General features: G+C 38.7%; 1 protein-coding gene across 7 annotated transcripts in view; it reads right to left on the reverse strand.

Annotated features, from left to right (window-relative positions):
- Positions 1 to 19959, reverse strand: part of CNOT1 (CCR4-NOT transcription complex subunit 1) — a 99252-nt gene that overhangs the window by 8108 nt on the left and 71185 nt on the right. For 4 of the 7 annotated variants that reach the window (XM_014587805.2, XM_014587806.2, XM_014587804.2 and 1 more), the window contains 18 exons: positions 18162 to 18278; positions 17717 to 17827; positions 17321 to 17398; positions 16979 to 17156; positions 14927 to 15057; positions 13484 to 13780; positions 12396 to 12536; positions 12198 to 12302; positions 11155 to 11274; positions 9222 to 9413; positions 8504 to 8646; positions 7917 to 8025; positions 7662 to 7831; positions 6759 to 7011; positions 3887 to 4135; positions 2379 to 2542; positions 2081 to 2198; positions 150 to 251 (listed from right to left, as the gene is read on the reverse strand). In XM_014587805.2, the coding sequence (XP_014443291.1) occupies positions 150 to 251; positions 2081 to 2198; positions 2379 to 2542; positions 3887 to 4135; positions 6759 to 7011; positions 7662 to 7831; positions 7917 to 8025; positions 8504 to 8646; positions 9222 to 9413; positions 11155 to 11274; positions 12198 to 12302; positions 12396 to 12536; positions 13484 to 13780; positions 14927 to 15057; positions 16979 to 17156; positions 17321 to 17398; positions 17717 to 17827; positions 18162 to 18278 (2778 nt within the window). The remainder of the gene's footprint in view (positions 1 to 149; positions 252 to 2080; positions 2199 to 2378; positions 2543 to 3886; positions 4136 to 6758; positions 7012 to 7661; positions 7832 to 7916; positions 8026 to 8503; positions 8647 to 9221; positions 9414 to 11154; positions 11275 to 12197; positions 12303 to 12395; positions 12537 to 13483; positions 13781 to 14926; positions 15058 to 16978; positions 17157 to 17320; positions 17399 to 17716; positions 17828 to 18161; positions 18279 to 19959) is intronic. The other 3 variants (XM_014587807.2, XM_006148467.3, XM_006148466.3) reach the window with 1 other exon arrangement.

Here is a 19959-nt window from a genome sequence, read left to right on the forward strand (position 1 = left end):
CTAAAACTGAAGATAAGTTATCTAGGTACTAGCTATGTAAGTATGTTTTTACTTGAAAGGCTTAATAATAAAAACAGATTAGGACTCACATTCCTAGCTAGAAGCATTATTTTAGTTCTGAAAGATACTTTACTTTATAAATTAATTACCTTGTAAAGGATTTGCATAGGTTTGGTGAGTTCCACATTTCTAAGGAAAGGCGCTAAATATTTGAATAAATCAATCAGTAGCTGTGCATACATAGGCCATCCCTGAAAAAAATACACAGACGTCATAATTACACTCTACTGTTATTATGCCACTGAAAGTTGCCTAAGCAGCTACACTGTGACTTTAATTATCTTTATACTAATAAATTAAGAATACAAATATCAATAGCTCTTCTAAAGACTGACTGGCATTAAAAAGAACAAGTAGGCAAGCTGGTGTGATGGTTAGGGCAGCTGTAACTCACATGGCCAACTTTTGTAAAACACGCTGTGCAAGTATGCATGCATAACCAAAATCCCAAGATAAGAACTGAAACTGCAGTGTGGTTATTTCCCATGGAGGTAGGATGCTTTTTAAAGTTCTCTCTAGGGAGTGTAAGCACTTTTTAGAGAATTTTTAGAAAAGGGGGTGGGGGGCTAAGTTGTTATGAAATAGTGGGAAATAATTAAAACCAACTGGAGAATTCAAAACACATTAGGCCACTGTGCCTACAGTAAAAGCAAGGAGAGGAAGGAAACCTTGAGGAATTTTCAAAGAGAACAGTGAACACTTTATAAACTGAGAAACTGACAAGAATTTTTTAAAAAGATTTTCACTGTAGGGAGCATCACTAGAGACAGAGGGAAAGTGAAACTACTCCCCAGTGGGGATGACCATGCCACAGCCTCCTCCATTCTCCTCTCAGGATTTTGGGCTTGCAGGCACACGTGCCCGGCATGATTTTCAAGCTGCACAGTCATCCATACAGGATCTAGCTGCCCTAACCTCCATGCCAACTGCTAGCCTGAGAGGTCTATTTTCTTAAGTCCTAGGTTTCAACCATTACTTTATGCACTCTCAAATCATAGCAAATAACTTCATGGAGTTTACAACAGGAAATGCTCTAATTTGGGCCAAACCTGGCCTGTTCATTGTCCCCCATCATACTGATTATGATTATGTTCATCCTTGGATCATTTTATTCAGTATGTTATGCTAACTCCTCTTGGAATGTCCTTTTCCAACAGTTTCATTTAAAGGTTATTTCATATTCTTTTGGGGCAAGTTTAGCACCTAGTAGTCATATTTTCTTCTGATTTAAAGGGCAAAACAAAAGTACTTTCTCTGTCATTTCATTTCAAAATGAGAAACTTTTTAAACTGTTGTATCCCCAGACCAAGAAGTGATTAGCAGAACCTAAATGTAATCCTCAAAGTAGCCCAGTGGTCTTTAACCTTATGTGTGATAGTCTTTAGCATTAAGAGTGAAAAGCTATTAAAACTAGGAGATCCAAATCCCTACTGTTGAGTTTATTCAGCTGTCTAAAGGAGGCATCTAAGGATTTCAACTTCAACTCACCAAAATCTCTCTGTATATAAAGGAACAAAACGTTAAAACGCAATAGTCAAATCTGGTTAAGGGAGCCAGATCCCACATAGCTGACCATATGGCTTGAATCCAGACACTGGCAGCTGTAAAAACACACCATGTGTATGTCCATGGCTAAATCCTGAGAGGATGGAGAAATAGAGAACGGATTGCAGTGTGACCATGCCCTATGGGGGGTGGAGTGTGGTGGCTGCTTTCTCTATCCCCTTCTCTTTCTGGTAAAAAAGGGGAAGAGTCAAATATTCTTTAGAGATGGACAAATGTGCCCCACAAGAGAAATGGAGAAGGAACACACTTATCACTGAGGAAGGGCTCTTTGGCAGAGGCAGTTAAGTGTCTAACAGACACTCTCCATGAGTTGGCTCAACATTAAATAGAAAAATTCCCAACTAGGTTTGGAAAGTGTAGTTATTACTAAGTGACTAACAAATCTATAGGCAATGCTTATAATAAGCCCTAGTAATTATAATCTTCATCTGTAGGAGATAAACTGCAGCCACACCTTCTGCTGTGGTGTATGTGCCAGCATTCTTGCAATAAATATCCGATGGGAGATCAGTTCAAGCCAGGCATATACAAAGCCAGGAGCTTTGGTAGGCCTCAAGATGTGGAATGTATTGCTGAAAGAAAACAAACCTTGGTCAAAAGCACAGTCCAACTTAAATACAGAGACCATCACATGAATGAAGGTGACATGCAAGCTGGTCTTACAAGCCAAGATGCCTCAAAACCCATGCGAGTCTTACTCTTAAAATTTTACCACATGAAATGAGTAACTCTTCAGCTAGTCCAGTACTCACCAGAAAGCTGTAAGTGTCTGGAAATTAATCGTTTCCAACACATGCTCAGGTGCATTAAGTTCCAATAGCAGCATGATAAAAATTCGATGGTAGGGAAGCTGCTGAAATTCACTTTGCCGAACATCATGATCCTGCAGAAGAACTCCCACTACTATACCAAGGACCTATATAAAACAAGAGTTTCAATTCATACAGATAATTCACTCAGCCACTTTGAAGTCATGCTTTTTCTACCTTGCATTCTTAAGCTCCATATCATATACCCCGATGGTTTTTCTAAAACTCAATCAGCAAGGCTTCTCACATTTCACTATGTTAATACAAAAGTTAATTCTTCTAGTATGACATGATATTGACAAGTAGCAATTGGTTTATACTTCTCTTGGTATTTAGTAAAGAGGGGGCCAAAGTAGTTATTAGACTACCGAAAGGCCTCATTGAAAGAACTGTCCTGTATTCTATTTCATCTGTTCATGGAATAGTGAGGGACTTAAAAAAATCCACTTGCAATTAATTAAGCAGCTAACTTCCAAGAGAGATTTTTGCTATAGAGTGCATGTGCTAACTGGAGAGAGAGAGAGAGAGAACACGCGCGCAAGAAATCACTCCGGGGGGTGAAGGGTGTGAATGGCCATGCTATAATTCTTTCCTCATTCTCCTCTTGGGATTTTTGGGCCCAAACGCACACATGCCTGACCTGACTCTTTCAAGTTGCTGGATGTGGGACTTGAACTATGGTCAGTCATGTGGTAGTCCAGCAACGTAAACATTATGCCATCTACTGGTGCCCCATTTGTAATTTTTTACAAATCTACGTTCAGCTGTACACATATTTTTCTACTGCTCTAATCTTTAGATTTCCAGGAACCTTACTGTGTAAATCAAATTGGTGACTAAAGTCACTCATGGTATTTGAGTTGCTGGTCTACCTGTTAGCTAGTAGACATTTCTAGCCACTTATTTACAGTGATTCTATATGCAGGGGCAAATCTCCTATCACCTAAGTATCTTCTATTATAGCCACTTTCAAGTACTAACATACTGAAACTTTTTTTTAAAAAAATATATCAGTTAAAAAACTACAAATTTTCTAAAATTTAGTGAGTATGCTTAAATAGAACAGAAAACGATGTTATAAAAAGTTTTGGGGAAGGGCTGGGCCCAGCATGGTTGAGGAACACTGATAAAGACTTCAAGTGTATTGGGAACCAGCAGTTAGCGTAATGGCTATGTCACTGGACTCCCACGTAGTCGACCGCGGTTCGCATCCCGGACCCAGTGGCTTAAAACTCACACTGGGCGCATGTGCGTGCGTGCCCAAGATCCTGGGAGGAGAATGGAGGAGAAGGGATTGCAGCGTGACCATCCCCCCTGGGAGGTGATTTCTGGCTTTCTGTCTCTATGTCTCCCTCTGCCTGGCAAGCGCACGTGCCCTATAGCGAAAACCTATCAAAAAAAAAAAAAAAAAAAGACTTCAAGTGTATCAAGGGCAGAAAAGGATCTCAGACCTTATTCAGCAGATTAATCTTTGTGACAGTGTTGGTGGCCTCCCCTGAGTGCTTCACTAGCAGTGCAATGAGTCGGACAAAGGCATCCAGGTTGTGATAGCACTTGGCTCGGATCATGGTGGGATTAGCAGCAGGATTGTGCTGCTGCTCAGCCTGAGCTCGGTAACTGATTTCCACACACATTTCAGTACAGAGACGAAAGAACCTTGTAATGAGGTCATCAGTCTTCAGTATTCCTTGCTGGTGCATCTACCATGGGAACAATAAAGAGGCACAATGAAATAATAAGAATAAACTTCACATACCTTTAATTTTCAGGCAGAAGCAATATCCTCTCATCTGTCCCTCTTTGTCACATTACTTACTTTGTTATAAAAGATGTCATTAGATAAATTCTATTCCCACTAAGGAAACATGACAGAATTCCTCCAATTTTAATGGAGAATAGAAAACACAGAAATTAACAAAGAGATATTAGCATGGCAATTTTGAACATCAGAACCACTAGCAAGTAATTGGGAAAATTAAGTGCATAAAAGAGGCCAACTTTCAGTAACTCTGGATCTTATTGAGCCATTCTGGACAATGTATTTTTCCACAAGGAGGACACTAAATACAATACATAATTTACTTCTCACAAACTGAAGGTAATTTCCTCCATTGAAACTCTAACTAGTTACCCCCAGAAAAATCAGTAATTTGTACAATTAGGAGGTACCAAGTGAAAAGTAAAAAGGGAAGTTTATTTAAAAGAAAAAAGTATATGACAGATGAACCAGAAGGAAGGCAGAGCAGGAAAGTTACTTAGGTGGTACCCACTCCCCCCCCCCCCAAAAAATAAAAAAAGATGAAGACAACAGTGAAATAACCATAAAGGACAAAGGTCAGTGCTAACTAAATGAAGAAACCAAGCTCTAGCAGAAAACCTGAAGGTTATCCTGGAAATTTAAAAACAACCTAACTGCCCCTTGTTAAGCAATTAAACAGCTATATTGGTTGTGACTGTGATAATAATGTACCCCAACCACAACAGAAGGCCAGGAAAAGGACTTTTGTCTATGCTGAAATCTGACAAAATAGAAGGAATGACAAGAGACAGCTATGATTAAAGAAGACACTCAAAGAGGATAGAAAAAATTTCTTAAAATGATGCAAAAGGAAACAGGAAAGTATAATATATTATCTATGTCAAGAGAAACACAGAAGAAGTGAGGACAAATAAGCCAGCAGAAGAAGAACTGAGGCAGGTGCCACATCCATACCCATGAAATATTATACCAAGGATCACAAACATCAATTGATTCAAGTTGTTTTAATCCAAATTAGAAATAAAACTATATATAAACATGCACTAACAGGTTTTCAATAGGTTATGTTTCATAAGCCCCTGCATTCTTGTAGGAGAGAAATGGAATTACTATGTATGATTTACTAAGTAACATTCATCTTGAAAAATTTAATTTCTAACAACGTCTAGAATTTAAATCAGCTCTTCCACATTTAACTGTTGTTTCTGAAAACAGACCCAATTTGTAATTTTTCTTTGGTGACATAACTGAAGTTTTGGTTTCAGTTTGAAGAAAGATAATGGTCAATCTGCATAAACAGACTGCTTGCCCTAAACACTGTAACAGTTCTAAGAAAAACATTCTAAAACAAATTCAGGAAAAGTAACACTCTTGCCAAGATATAACTAGGACCAAAGACTTTTGGTCTTATTTCCCTCCTAGTCATTGAAAGCAGCCAGTGATGACCAAACAGAATACTCGATGGTACTATGTCTCTCTTCCTATTTTTTTCTTCTATTGATCTTATAAACATTCCTGCAAAACCTGATTTAAATTGTTTGTTTTTTTTTTTGAGAGGTTTCTGCTATAGGGTGCGTGCGCTCGCCAGACAGACAGAGAGAGACAGAGAGACAGAAAGCGAGAAATCACCCCACAAAGGGGATGGCCATGCCGCAATCCCTTCTCCTCCATTCTCCTCTCGGGATCTTGGGCATGCACGCACACACACCCAGTGTGAGTTTTAAGCCACCGGGTCCGGGACTCGAACCGCGGTCAACAACGTGGGAGTCCAGCGACATAGCCATTATGCTAACTGCTGGTCTCTAAATTGGTTCTTAATACTGTAACTCAAAGTCCAATTGGCATAAAATTCAATGAAGAGAAATACTGGAGACTATTTTACAAAAGAATGTTATAATGTTTAAATAGGTAAATTCATTAAATTAGAAAATGTAACAAAATGCTCTCTATTTAAATATTTGTTTTGTTGTATCTTATTATTTTAAGAGGGATTTTTGCTATAGGGTGCATGGGCTCACCAAAGAGATAGAAAAGCAAGCAAGAAATCACTCCCAGGAGGGATGGCCACATCGCAGTCCCTTCTTATCCACTCTCCCTTTGGGATTTTGGATATACATACATATGCACCTGGTGTTTGCTTTATGCTGCTGGGTCCAGGACTCAAACTGCTGCTGACTACATGCGAGTCCAGTAATGTAACAACTATTACATGATTTGCTGGTCCCTATCTCTTAGTTTTTTATAACATGGGTTATTAAGAGATCTTTGCATAACTTTTAGCCCCAAATCTCATCACTATAGATTATATCAAGCTAGTAAGATTACATTTGGCAGTTTCATTATTATCTGACGCATTATACTTTGTGTCTGTGGTAAATGAAATAGGATAAACAGAACTAAATATCAACAATGAGGAAACAAAGAGGCATATCAATTTAAGAGAGCATGAGGATGTTATTTTTTGGGTTTGCATGAGTATGGAGGTAACTGTCTGACCACAGGTACATAATAGTGAGCTTTAATATTGGAGGCATCACACCCTACTTATGTTGAATAAAAAGCACCTTTCTTTCCAAAAGCTCTACCTGTCCAACAAACGCAGAGAAAGCTTTGGTACTGTCACGACCAGCTGCTGCTGAATGGTAGAGATTCACCCATTCCCTCAGAAGATACTCTGCCTTCTCCCTCAGGCCTGGAGGGTCATCGTACTCTGAGGCTTGTGAGATCCCAGAATGCATCATAAAGTTAGGGCCTCCATGAGCACGATCAATCATTGCTTCATAGTTGGATCGCACTACTTCCATCAGCTGAGGCAATCTAGTACAATAAATCCAGAGTGAAAATCAGTCTACTCATGGTTGTGATTTCACAGACATATAACTGGACAATTTGCTTATTCCAAGAGTGATGATCATTTCACTTTACCATTTCCACATTTAAACAAAATTATCCTTGGTCTCTCTCTTCATACCTACTTACTTGCAAGGACATAATATCCAAACAACTGACTGCAATTAAACTATTTAATTAAGAACTGTAGTCACGGAAATGGAGCTGATGTTCAGAGTTAATAAACATTCATTGCTTTACCATGAGTCATACTTCATGTTATTTCTCTTAATTCTAAAAGGTTCTTTGACACATCATTTCCATTTTATATGAGAAACAAGCTTAGGGAGGATAAGTCAACTTGACTAGAAGCAGAGATTTTGAGTGACAGAGCCAGGGCATAAACAGTAAGACTCTGACATCAAGTCTCACACTTTATGTACTGCTCTATGCCAATCAAGAAGGTTTGCAAGTTAGTTATCTTTTCATACTTCAAGTACACTATCGGGCATCACCAAAGCTTCCTGTATGATGTAGTTAAAACAATTACAACAAGTAATGTTAGTAAGGTTGAACATTCATTTCTAAAGCTCTTAGACTGCTGAATGCACAGGGATCCCAAAGCACTTCATCCTCACCCTTCTGGAGCGTTGCCTCTGGAATGGGCATTAATCCTCATGAGGGTTTCAATGGTGTGGAACAAATCTGCCTCAGTAACATGAGCGACACTCCTTTCATCCACCAGCAAGATTTTTACCAATTGCATAGCAAATGCCACAGCCATATAGTTTAAGCCATTCTCCATTGACTGGCAACAAGAAAACACAGTATGAGAAACACATAGTACAAACACACTTCCTGAGTTTAGTCTTGTAAGTAAATTCCTTCCATACCTGAGCTAGGTGAAGATCATATTGCTGCATATTAACCAAATGGTTGCGAATCAGCAGCTCTACAGCCTCCACATTATATTTATATTCATCCCGACATTCAATTAGGCATCTAGGGAAAAAAAATCAGTAATTAATTCATTCAAGTAAGTATAACTACCATAGGAATGAAGGTGCCTTGAGATCAAGTCAATTGCCAGTCAGTTTCCAAGTTTCAAAACACCCAGCAATAAAGAACAGACAGCCCAGTTAGTTAGCACAATCCAGGGTTTGCTTTCAAATCCTAGGAAACAGCATTCGATTTAGGATATTAAAGTATTTATATATGAACACCACTATTGTGAAATCACCAAAGTCTTAAGATAAATGACCTACAACTTATTATCTCAAAGGAGGGATCTACTTTCTCTATTGACCATAGGGAAAAGGTGGCAACCAGATGGAAAAAGGATAATGATTTAACAATTCTCACCTCTAAGTCCAAATAGCCCATATATCTTTTAGAAAAAGGGGAATCTCTGGACAGAGGCAGGGCTATCTATATCAAAAAACAATCCAATAACTACTACTTGTCTAGGAGGGATACTGACCTTGTGATCTGTTTGTTACACCATGGAGACCCATAAGCCCGGCCATCCTGTAGGGCTTTTAAAACTAATAGGTGGCACTCCCTGTAGCGTAGCAGCAAGTCAGCATCTGCTCCACTTGTGGCATCTAACAAGCCCTCTACAGCCTATGGGAAAAAGTGAGTGTTCAAATTCACGTAAAATATTTTAGATCATCAGGATTTCCCAATGATCCAATAGTTGGGATCAACTATCAGAAACCAAACCTCAATACAAGCTGCAACATACCTTCTAAACCCCAAGATTGTTCTCTCCACTCTCTGAACATCCTTTTCAGGTACCTAATACACACATGCTATTTCAGCTTATCCTGTGTTCTACATTGTCATAAAGGGCTTTGCTAGCCTACATGGTCAAAATCCAAGGCTCCTCCCATCCTAACTCATTACTAAAATAATTGGATCAACTTGTCCCTAAAAAATCAGAAGGACTTTAGATCTTTCTTAAATTAAAAAAGATGATTTCTTACTTTACCATTCAGAACTATCACGACTAAAATCTACTCTTGAAAAAAATCATCTAATCATATAATAAAACTTGATTTATAGTTAAATCTTGACTTAAACCTTAAGTATAACTGCATAAAAGTATGTAGATAATGGTGCAGGTCACTAAAGGCTTACAAACACAGCTTCTATAATACAAATCAAAGTACTCTAAAAGTAACACCTTAAGAACCAACCTTCTGAAGCAATCCAAGAGCAGCTATGGCATCCCGAGAGTTTCGAGATAATACTACAACCTCTAAAAGACTTCGAAGAGCCTGAGCTTGAGGGTTCATGGCCAAAGTTGGTGGGATAGCATGTAGATGCTGCTCCAGTTCTGTAATACACTTATCATAAATCTGAGCTACATCATCTGTTGCCCAAGCTTGCTGTTTTAGAAGAGGAAGAAAACAAAAAAAGATAGTCAAAAAATTTAAGTTTTTTTTCTATTGGCACATATACAAAAATAGAAGTTGTTAGTGGTTGTTAGTATGCTACTCCTCCTTTTATCTTTTTTATTTCTTCATCAAAATATGGAGGGCCTCTTCTAATTCTCCATCCTAAGGAGTAGTTTTGTTGTTAATAACAGTACATGGGGCATGCAAGGCAAGCACGGGAGGGGTGTTTCACTTGAGTAGAAAACCTACCAGACACCAACATATCAAGTGATTAAGAGAACACCATGGTGGGATAGAGCTGGGGCAGAACTTCTTAAAAGGTCTATTAAGACTAAAGAAGTGTTTCAAATTACAAAAATATAGTGCCAGTCTTACTACTAGAGGCTGCCAGGACTGAGTTAAGAAAACAGTTTCACTTCTGTGATATCCTTACAGAAATACATTGCCTGAATCTAGTTGTAAGAGTACCCCAGATAAACTCAAATTATGCCATTCTAGAAAATAACTGGCTTAGGGGCCAGCAAGTGCTGTGGTGCTGAAGGCGCTAGACTCCCACATGGTTGAATGCAGTTCAAGCCCCAGACCTGGCAGCTTGCTTTCTCACTTTCCTTCTCTCTCTCAGGTTAAATTAAAAACAACAATGATGATGAATCAAATCAAATCAAATATAGTCTTAAAAAAAGAAAAAAGAAATTAACTGGCTTATAATCTTCAAATGTGCCAAAGTCATGAAAGATAAGGGGAAAAAGGGGACCAGCAGGTGGTAGGGTGGTTAAGGCGCTGGACACTCCCACATGGCCGATCAGGGTTCAAGACCTAAATCTGGTGGCTTGCTTTCTCACTTCCTCTCTCTCTCACTCTCAACCTCTGTCTCTCTCTGGCTAAATTTAAAAAATGAATGAATAAATAAAATAACATAAATAACTTTAAAAAAAAATAAGGGGAAAAAATGAGGTGCAGCAGACTGAACAGAGAGATTTGCAAAATATGATAAAACAGTGATTCTGAAATTCATGCTTTATTGCATGTTACTGGGATACTTGATGAAATGTGAATGAGATCCAAGAATGATATGTTTAGTAATGTACTATTCATTTCCTGATTTAACAGTTGCATAGTGGTAACAGGAGAATGTTGTTATAAAAAATACCAACCAAAGAATTCAGGAGTGATGGGACATAAACTTTAGAACTTTACAAAAGCCTTTCATCAAAACAAAACACATGCAGTTATCATACAAAATTACCTAATTAGGTCAAATGTTAAAAGTTATTAAATCAACCTCATATATTCCAAGAACCAACAAACAAAACACCTGAATGCTATGCTGATACAACACAAAGAATACCCATAATTCAACAATTGTGGGTATTTTCTCCCTATTAACATAAGCTCCCTGGATGCAAGTTTTTTTTTTTTTAAAGGGATTTTTGCTATGGGGTAAATGTGCTCGCTGAAGAGAGAAGAGACACAGAATGCAAGAAATCATTCAGGGATGGACGGCCACACTGCAATCCCTTCTCCTCCATTCTCCCCTCAGGATTTTGGACATGCATGCACATATACCTGCATGAGTTTTAAGATGCCAGGTCGGGGACTTAAACTGTGGTCAACTACATGGGAGTTCAACAACATAACCATTACAACATCTGTTGGTCCCAATCAAGTGATTTTTAAGTGACAAAAACATTAGAGATAAAACACTCAGTTTAATCTAAGACAAAGTATTTACCTTCATGGGCTGAGCTAAAAATCCTGTGGGCTGACTTAAGTCATTCGTAGGCAAGAAACCAGGCACATTGCGTGCAAACTCTTCATAAACAGCCAGCTGCTTTGGGTCCACACCACCAACCTTAGAAGAAATAAACACATTTTGACAGGATCCACTCTACAACCAAAGGAAACTTTTATTCCCAAGAGGAAAAGTTGGTGTGGAGGTAAAAGCAGGGGTTCAGAGAAGAAGGTACACAGAGTCATTACAACACACAAGAGCATGATTAAGCATGTGTGCTTACACAAACATACATCAGAAGAGGGTTTCCTCCATTTCCCTGACTCTTATTAGTGTCAGCCTCATTTACAAATAGTTTTTCCATTTGAGATGCTTCAAATGGGGTCATGCCATGCAATTTATCTTTAGAGCTAATATCATCTGATTTCTCATCACTGAGTTAGGACAAATAAGCAACATTTAGTAAAAACACAAGCCTGGCCCAGTGCTGAAGGAATGCTGAGGCCACATGGCAGACACCCAGGGGTGAATCCTAAATTAATCTAAACAGGCCACATGCATCTAGAATCCTAGCTAACTGAGAGTTTAGGACAGAGAATAAAAATGGCAAGACCCTATAAGAAGTAGCTCTATTCCCTGCAGCCCACTGCAGATGCATATCCATGTTCTTTCTCTCATTAAAAAAAAAGTAAAGAAATAAAAAAATAACAGGAAATGTAATTGGGGAAGCCCACATTGGGAAAAAAAAAAAAACTAACAAGCACATGGAACTTTTACAATCTGACAAAAACAATTTTGGGGGCAGGGAGCAATCTAAACTATTTCCATACTTGTTCCACAGGCAGCCATTACAAAAAGTGCATGTTATCACACTGAGGTATTTTCTCAGAAACAATATTTAACCCTGCTGTCCTAGTCCTGGTTAAGGAGAGGATGCAATGGGCGTTTAAAAAAAGAAAAGAAAAGAAAAGAAAAGAAAAAAAGACAAGAGAAGAGAAGAGAAAGAGAAGAAGGGCAGGGGGAGAAAGAGCCCCAATTCTTACTTTCAGTCTGATTTGCTCTGGCATCCGTTCAGCTTGATATGTTAATACCACAGGATCACAGTATCTGCGCCCTTCTTGCCTAGCGTGCTTTCTTAGCTCAAATTCCTACAAACAAAAAAAGTCACTGAGGTTCTTGTTATGAGGCACTTTCTTAAACTAAAAGCAAAAAAACTTGAAAGGCAAATGCTAAACACTTACAGTTGCTAATCTCTTGTCCATCTCGGGGCCAGCTTTTTCTACTGCGGTCTTCTGAATGAAACAGCAAGCTAACTCACAATTGTCCTGTGCCAACTGAGCAGCTGCCTGATCCATCATTTCCCTTTGTTGTGGGGATGCAGTCTATTAAGAGAGAAAAACAAGGAAGACCAAGATTTGTAAGTTCAAGTGGACAGACAGGATAGTGGGAAATGCAGTACACTGGACAAATGCATTTTAAATTTTGGCTCAACTTTCTGAATCTGCTGTTACTTAAACAGTCTTAATTAGTTTCCTCATCTGTAAGAAGAAAACACCCAAATATTTTCAGTTACTTGGGAACATGATGAATAATATGAAACAGTATAGCAATAAAGTAATGATTAACCAAGACACATGAAACCACAACTAGAAATTGTTTCTTGAAGAGTGTGTGCTTGTGTACATGCAAAATCAGTTTAAATCATTTTGCAGTGCCCTACACTCCAACAAATCTAAATGGTTCATGATTTTTCAGAGTTGAGCTTGTTAGTATATTGCAATTCTTTTTTTTTTTTAAAGTATACTGCAATTCTTAAAATCTTTCAGTTTTATCAATTTTTTTTGTTTTGGAGAGGTTTTTGCTATAGGGCGCATGCACTCGCAAGAAAGAGAGAGACAGAGATAGAAAGCGAGAAATCACACCCTGTTCCCCCCGGGGGGGGGGATGGGCATGCCGCAATCCCTTCTCCATTCTCATCTCAGGATTTTGAACACAACCAGCCTGAGTTTAAGCCACTGGGTCTGGGACTTGAACTGCAGTCTACTACATGGGAGTCCAGCGACACAGCCATTACACCAACTGCTGTTCCCAAAATCTTTCATTTCTTTAAACCAATAAATATTTGGGTATCTATTATTTGCCAAACACTGTGTTGAGGATCCAACAGTGAGAAAAGACATGATGCTTCATCTCATAGAATTAACAAAGGAACACATCAAACAAATATGGCTACTCATCAGTGGTACACCCACTGCCACAGTCACAGAAAAACTCTGCAAAACAAGATAGTGCTATGCTTTGTACTACACTAAGAAAGTAACCAACTTACACGAAGGGCTGAGGCGAAACTGTTTTTCAGGTTCGTAGATATGCTCATGAGTAAAGGTTCCCTGCAAGTAATCATAGCCATCCCAGCTGTCAAGTTACGCATCATGTGATGAGCTGCTATTCGCATTCGAGATTCCTCAGAATCCAGGGCAAAATCCTTCCTGACTATTTGCTCACAAGTAGTCATGGCAATCTTTATCGATCGATCCACCACAGGATGGACCAGCTCTTGAACAGCCCGTTCAATTGCTTGACGAACACACTGTTTTAACTGTGGATGGGCCTGAAATAAGGGAATCTAAGTAGGGAAAAAACAAATTAAGTAAAATGCTTGCATAAGTAAGACAGTCTTACCCAATTTCTTCTTTTTTTAAGTTTATTAACTTATGTCTTCTATGAAAGGACAGAGAGAGGGAGGGAGAAAGGAGAGAAAAACAGACAAAATGATCGCTAAAATCCTTAACAGAACTTTATACAAAGTTCTGTATTATTCCTGTATCTGTGAATATTTAATGTTTTCAGTTTCTGACAAGGATAATAAAAATGCCAAGCAACTGGCTCTAAATCAACAAGTGTTAAAACAGAAGACTGAAGATGATAAGCAGTAAATTACCCTTGAGAATATACAGAATAAATACCACCTTTCAGTACAGGAGAAATAATTGAGTAAGGTATTACTTTACATGACCTTAGATCAGTATGCCTCCTGGAACAAGGCTACAATGGCAAAACTTGTCCTACTACTTCAAAATGTTAGGTGGAAAAATTTCTGCAGACAAACATCAGCTCAGTTCCAGTTACGTGACAAAAGAAATGGCTTAATACAAGACTTAAGTGACACAATAAAAAAAAACCAAAAAACAAAAAACCAAAAAACAGCAGAGTCTTTTGGGCAGGGTGTAGAGTGCAGCGGGAAAATGCTGTGCAGTGGGAACCAGATCCCACCTGGTATCATGGTTTGAATTCCTGCCACAGGGGTTTAAAAAAACACATAAGCACATGTGCAAGCATGCCAAGAATCCTGATGGGATGGAGAAATGGAAGAAAAGTGTCGTGTGACCCACCCCAAACAAGGCTGCGTTCATGTTCCCCCAGGCTTTCCCCACTTTTGTCTCACATGTGCCCTCTGGCAATTAATGGTGGGAGGGCTGTCTTTTGAACTATGTAAGGAATTCTCAGAGACTGATTTCATATCCAGCTTAATTTAAGTATCATAGTTTCGATCTGTAGAACCAATACAAAAGATATGTAGTCACTTAAAATTAAGTTTAACAGAAGAAAAAAACAGTTCCAACTACACTACACATCAGTTTCAGATCACTATGGTCTCCGACAAGTCTACAACTTAAGAAATTCAGAGGGAAGGAGAAAAAGAAAAGGGAAAGTGACCAAAAGTTCCGCTTATCATCAACTTGGAACTGGAAGAACAGGGCAGTTCACTTACTGTTGGATTTAGAGTAATGTGTGGTGCCAGGCCCGCAAGGGAATACACATTAATGTCATGGTAGCTGTACTGTGGCTGTGGTGGAACCGTGGCTGTACAGGTGGTACTGGTAGCTGGTGTCGTAGAAGTTGCTAAATGTAAATCAAGAAGAGATTAAAAAAAAAAAAAAAAGAGCATATTTGGGGGCCAGCAGGGGGTCTGGTGGTTGGGGCACTGGATTCCCACATGGTTGACCACAATTTGAGTCCTGGACCTGGGTGCTTTCTTTCTTACTTTCCCTTCCTCTTCACTGATGACTAAAAATTTAAAAAGTAATGATGATAATAAATAATTCTTTTAAAAAAAGAGCACATTTGTTAACTTTACTGCAAAATTACCTGGATATAAAGTGATCATGATGTGTATTAAACTAATTGGGAGGGGTGTCACATTTCTCCTACCCTAAAAGGGTAATAAATTGTTATTTTAGGAGATATGAAGGGCAAGCAGGTGCTGGACTCCCACATGGCTGACCATGGAATGAATGAGTCCCAGACCTAGTGGCTTACTTACTCATTTTCCCTTTCTCTTTATTTCTCTCTGGTCAAATTAAAAAACAGTAAAACAAGGGGACAAGCAAATGTTGTAATGGTTACATTGCCAGGCTCCCACTAGTTGAACACAGTTCAAGTCCCACAATCAGTGACTTAAAAAACACTCACACTGGGTGTGTGTGTATGTGCCCAAGATCTCAAGAGAAGAACAGAGGAGAAGGGGCTGTGGTGTGGTCACCCACCCCCCCCGGGGGTGATTTCTCAATTTCTGTCTCTGTCTCCAGCGAGCGCACACACCCTATAGCAAAAAAAATCTTTCTCAAGAATAATTTTTTAAAAATTAATAGACAATTCTTTTAAAAACAAGAGAGAGAGAGAGAGAGAGAGAGAGAGAGAGAGATGGGGGCCAGCATTTGGCATATTGGTTATGCTGCTGCCACTCCCACATGGCTGACTGTGGTTCAAGTCCTGGACCTAGTACTTGAAAAATCACACTGGGTGCATGTGCATGTGCATGTGTGCCTAAGACCCCAGGAGGAAAATGGAGAAGAGACTGCAGCATCCTCATTTCCCCTTGGGAGGTGATTTCTCACTTTCCCTCTCACTGTCTCTGTCTCTCTCTCTGGTGAGCACTTAGAGCCTATGCAAGAACCTCTTAAGAAAAAGAGAGATAAGAACAAAGTATGTAAAACTGAGAGCAGCACTCTCCAGAGCACAGAAATCATCTGAGAAGTCAAGCCACATTAGCAGGCCCAGGAGCTTTATAGGCTCAGTCTATATTAGAGATACCTTTCTTCTTTTTTTTCTTTGGGAGAGGTTTTTGCTATAGGGTGCATGCGCTTGCCAGAAAGACAGAGAGAGACAAGAGACACAGAAAGTAAGAAATCATCCCCCATGGAGGATGGCCACGTTGCAGTCCCTGCTCTTCCATTTTCCTTTCAAACTTTTGGGCACGCACACACACATGCCCAGCGTGAGTTTAAGCCTCTAGGTCCAGGACTCGAACCATGGTCAACTACACGGGAATCCAGCAACATAGCCATTACGCCAACTGCTTGTCCCCAGATACCTCTTTATTCTAACCACATCTGCTAATCTATCAATGCCCCTATATTTCCCACACTTTCCATCTTCTCAACACAAGTAAAACAATCCATTCCCCTGGCAGTTCTACCTGGTCTGAGCATCCCTAGGTCTGAAGGATGATACAAGCCACCAAACTATGCAATTATTTTTGAGACTTTAAGCAACTTAAGAATGAGTTCAGCTTTGCTGGGATATAAGGAACAACTAATTAAATGTCTTTCAGTGAAGAATGCACAGGAGTTACTTAATGGCACAGTACCTAGGTAAGAGAGACCCACACATGAATAACTTTAACTTGATAATTTAGAAGACACCCCCAAAGTATGTTTTACCACCACACTGTATGGAACAATTCTATTTTCCATGTACCTGGAAACGTGCCATTTATGTGAATATTCTGGCTAACAAAGATCTAGATAATTAGCACACTTACTTGTAGTTGTGATGGGAGGGAGTTCTTCAGGCTGCTTGATGTCTTTCTTTGGAGCAGAAAGTTGCTCATCTAAGTTCTTCAGTCGATCTTTATCCTTTAGTAGGTTTCCTGGTTTTAGTTCATTGATGTCTAATGCAAGGTTCTTGCAAAGGACCTCGATCTCAAACTTCAAGTTTAACTGCATAATCCAGTATTTCATGAGAATTTTAAAAAGAAATTTAAGTTTTATTAAAAATGTACTGTACTGTCAACCCAACTACCTTAGTGCTTCCACCATTCCAACTTTATTCTAAATTATAATGTGAAGGCAGAGACTTTTCCAAAGGATAAAAAAATATATACCTTTAAGTCATGCTCCTGATGTAGTTCAGCTAATACATTCATAATTGCCATCGTCCAGGGGTTTGGTGGCCTAAAAACCTGAAGAAAAACTATTACGTTAAGCTGGACCAAAATCCACTCTTTAACTAGACTAAACTCAAACATATATGGCCATAACAAAACCCTAGCCTTTCTCCCATACTGTACTTCAAAATAATACCAAAACATCTTTATTAGAAACAGCCTTGTAATTTCACTTAGACACTGAAATTAGAAATCCTATTTCCAATGAAGATAAACTGACTGTGAACAAGCTTAACATTCACAAGACATAAGAATATAAAATCTCTTGACGTTGTGCCAAGACAAACCAACTTTTACAAATTACCCACTAATCAAGTATTTAAATCTACTCACCACACTACGAATGCTGGACTCTAAGACTTTGGCAACAAAGGGCACTACATAGAGCAACTCTTGTTGTCCTTTAACATAAGCCTCTAGCAGCAAAGATTTCACATCCAAGTCCTAGTATAAGAAAAATATTTTTAAAAACAGAATAAAAAATTTATAAAGCCATTATAAAGAACCCAAAATGTACTTAGCAAAACATACCCCCAAAACAGGAATTAACATAGTATCTGATTTTGTCTTATAAAGGGAAAGGTGACAATAATTTGATGCCCTTTTAAAAATCATATAAGATGTAGAATCACAATCACACAATTAAAAACTTGAAACATGAACCAAAATCTTTCAAAAACCCAATAACCATTAAAATAGTCCTTAGTCAAGAACATTCAGACTTAATATATCGTATGAACATTCTCACACTTTACATGAACCTTTAGCTGGAACTCACAGTGTGTAAGATGGGCTTATTTTTAGCTAATGTGATCATTCCTAGCCAATGCCCCAAGTTCTTCAGCAAGGAGCGATCTGAGAAATTGGCTGCAGCTTTATCAGAGGTCAGGAGCACCTGAAATAGTACAGGATTAAGATAGATATGAGAATGAACTCATGAAAAAACATGCTCAAAGAATGTTTGAAAATTCCATTATACTGTTTTAAAAACAAGTTATAGGGACCAGCAGATGATGTAATGGTTATATTACTGGCCTCCCAACGGATGCATGTGCCTCCGTGCCCAAAATCCTGAGAGGAGAACAGTGGATAAGAGACTATGGCATGGCCATCTCCCAGGAGGCTGAACTCTCACTTTCTGTTTCTCTGGTGAGCCCAAGTACTCTCTCTCTCAAAAAAAAAAAAAAACCCCAAAAATAAAAAAGCCTGTAATCTCTGAGAATAGAACCCAACACAGATGCACTAGGTGTATCATAATGAAAACAATTTGCTGTGCTCACTACCCAACAATAACATTTCTACCTTTAATAAGAATATTTTAGGGACCAGTAGTTACCGTAATGGCTATGTCGCTGAACTCCCATGTAGTCGACCGAGGTTCAAGTACCGGACCTGGTGGCTTAAACTCACACCGGGCGTGTGGGCGTGCATGAGTGCCCAAGATCCCGAGGGGACAATGGAGGAGAAGGGATTGTGGCATGGCCATCTCCCAGGGGGTGTTTTAGGGGTTGGGTTGATTTCTCGCTTTTTATCTCTCTGTCTCTCCCTGTCTTTCTGGCGAACGCACGCACCCTATAGCAAAAACCTCTCCAAAAAAAAAAAGAAAAAGAATATTTTAATTTTAAAAAAGTTAATACAAACACATACAAAATTTGAAAAGTCACAAAGTTACTTCCCACAGACAAATTTTAAAACTCTGAAAACTGCCCAGCAGTTGGAATAATGCTTATGTCGCTGGACTTCCACATAGTCGAACACAGTTTTGAGTCCCAAACCTGGTGGCTTAAAATTCATGTTGGGTGCGTATGTGTGTGTGCGCCAAAAATCCTGACAGGACAATGGAGAAGATGGAATTGCAGCATGGGCATCCCACCTGATCCCACCTGACAGGTGATTGCTCACACCCTACAGCAAAAATCTCTTTAAAAAACAAGCAAAAAAAAAAAAAAAAAAAAACCTGACAGGGTATTTCTCACCCCCTACAGCAAAAATCTCTTTAAAAAACAAGCAAAAAAAAAAAAAAAAAACAAGCAAAAACCCCCACAAAACTCTGAAAACCTTCGCTAGGTTTGAAACAGAGATGCAATTAAAAACATATTTTTGAATGCTGTATCAATTAAGATTATATCTATGTCTGTGTTTCAAAGCAGCAGGGATATAGAGAAGAATATGACCAAAATAGTTATCTATTGCACATCCAGGTCATTATCATTCTCTAGAGTCAAATAAAATAACTGTCTGAAATACAGAATCATATTCTTTTATAGAATCAAACACTACATAAGATGTTTCATCAACAACAGACTACACATTTATAATAGCGGTTCATTAAAACTATACTACATAGCCTAGAGGTGGGTAGTAAGCTATACTATTATAGGTTTGTTTAAATATACTCTATGACATATCCTCACAATTACAAGTTATCACAATGACAAAAATTGCCTAAGGATCCATCCCTAAAAATGTATCCTTATCATTCATCAACGTATGATTGTTACTTTTAACTTGTTTTTTTTTTTTTTTTTTTTTTTTTTTTTTTTGTTGTGGGAAATATAAAAACACCAAAAAAAAAG

This window comes from Tupaia chinensis, unplaced genomic scaffold, assembly GCF_000334495.1.
Source record: "Tupaia chinensis unplaced genomic scaffold, TupChi_1.0 Scaffold000235_1, whole genome shotgun sequence".
NCBI classification, from domain to species: Eukaryota; Metazoa; Chordata; class Mammalia; order Scandentia; family Tupaiidae; genus Tupaia; species Tupaia belangeri.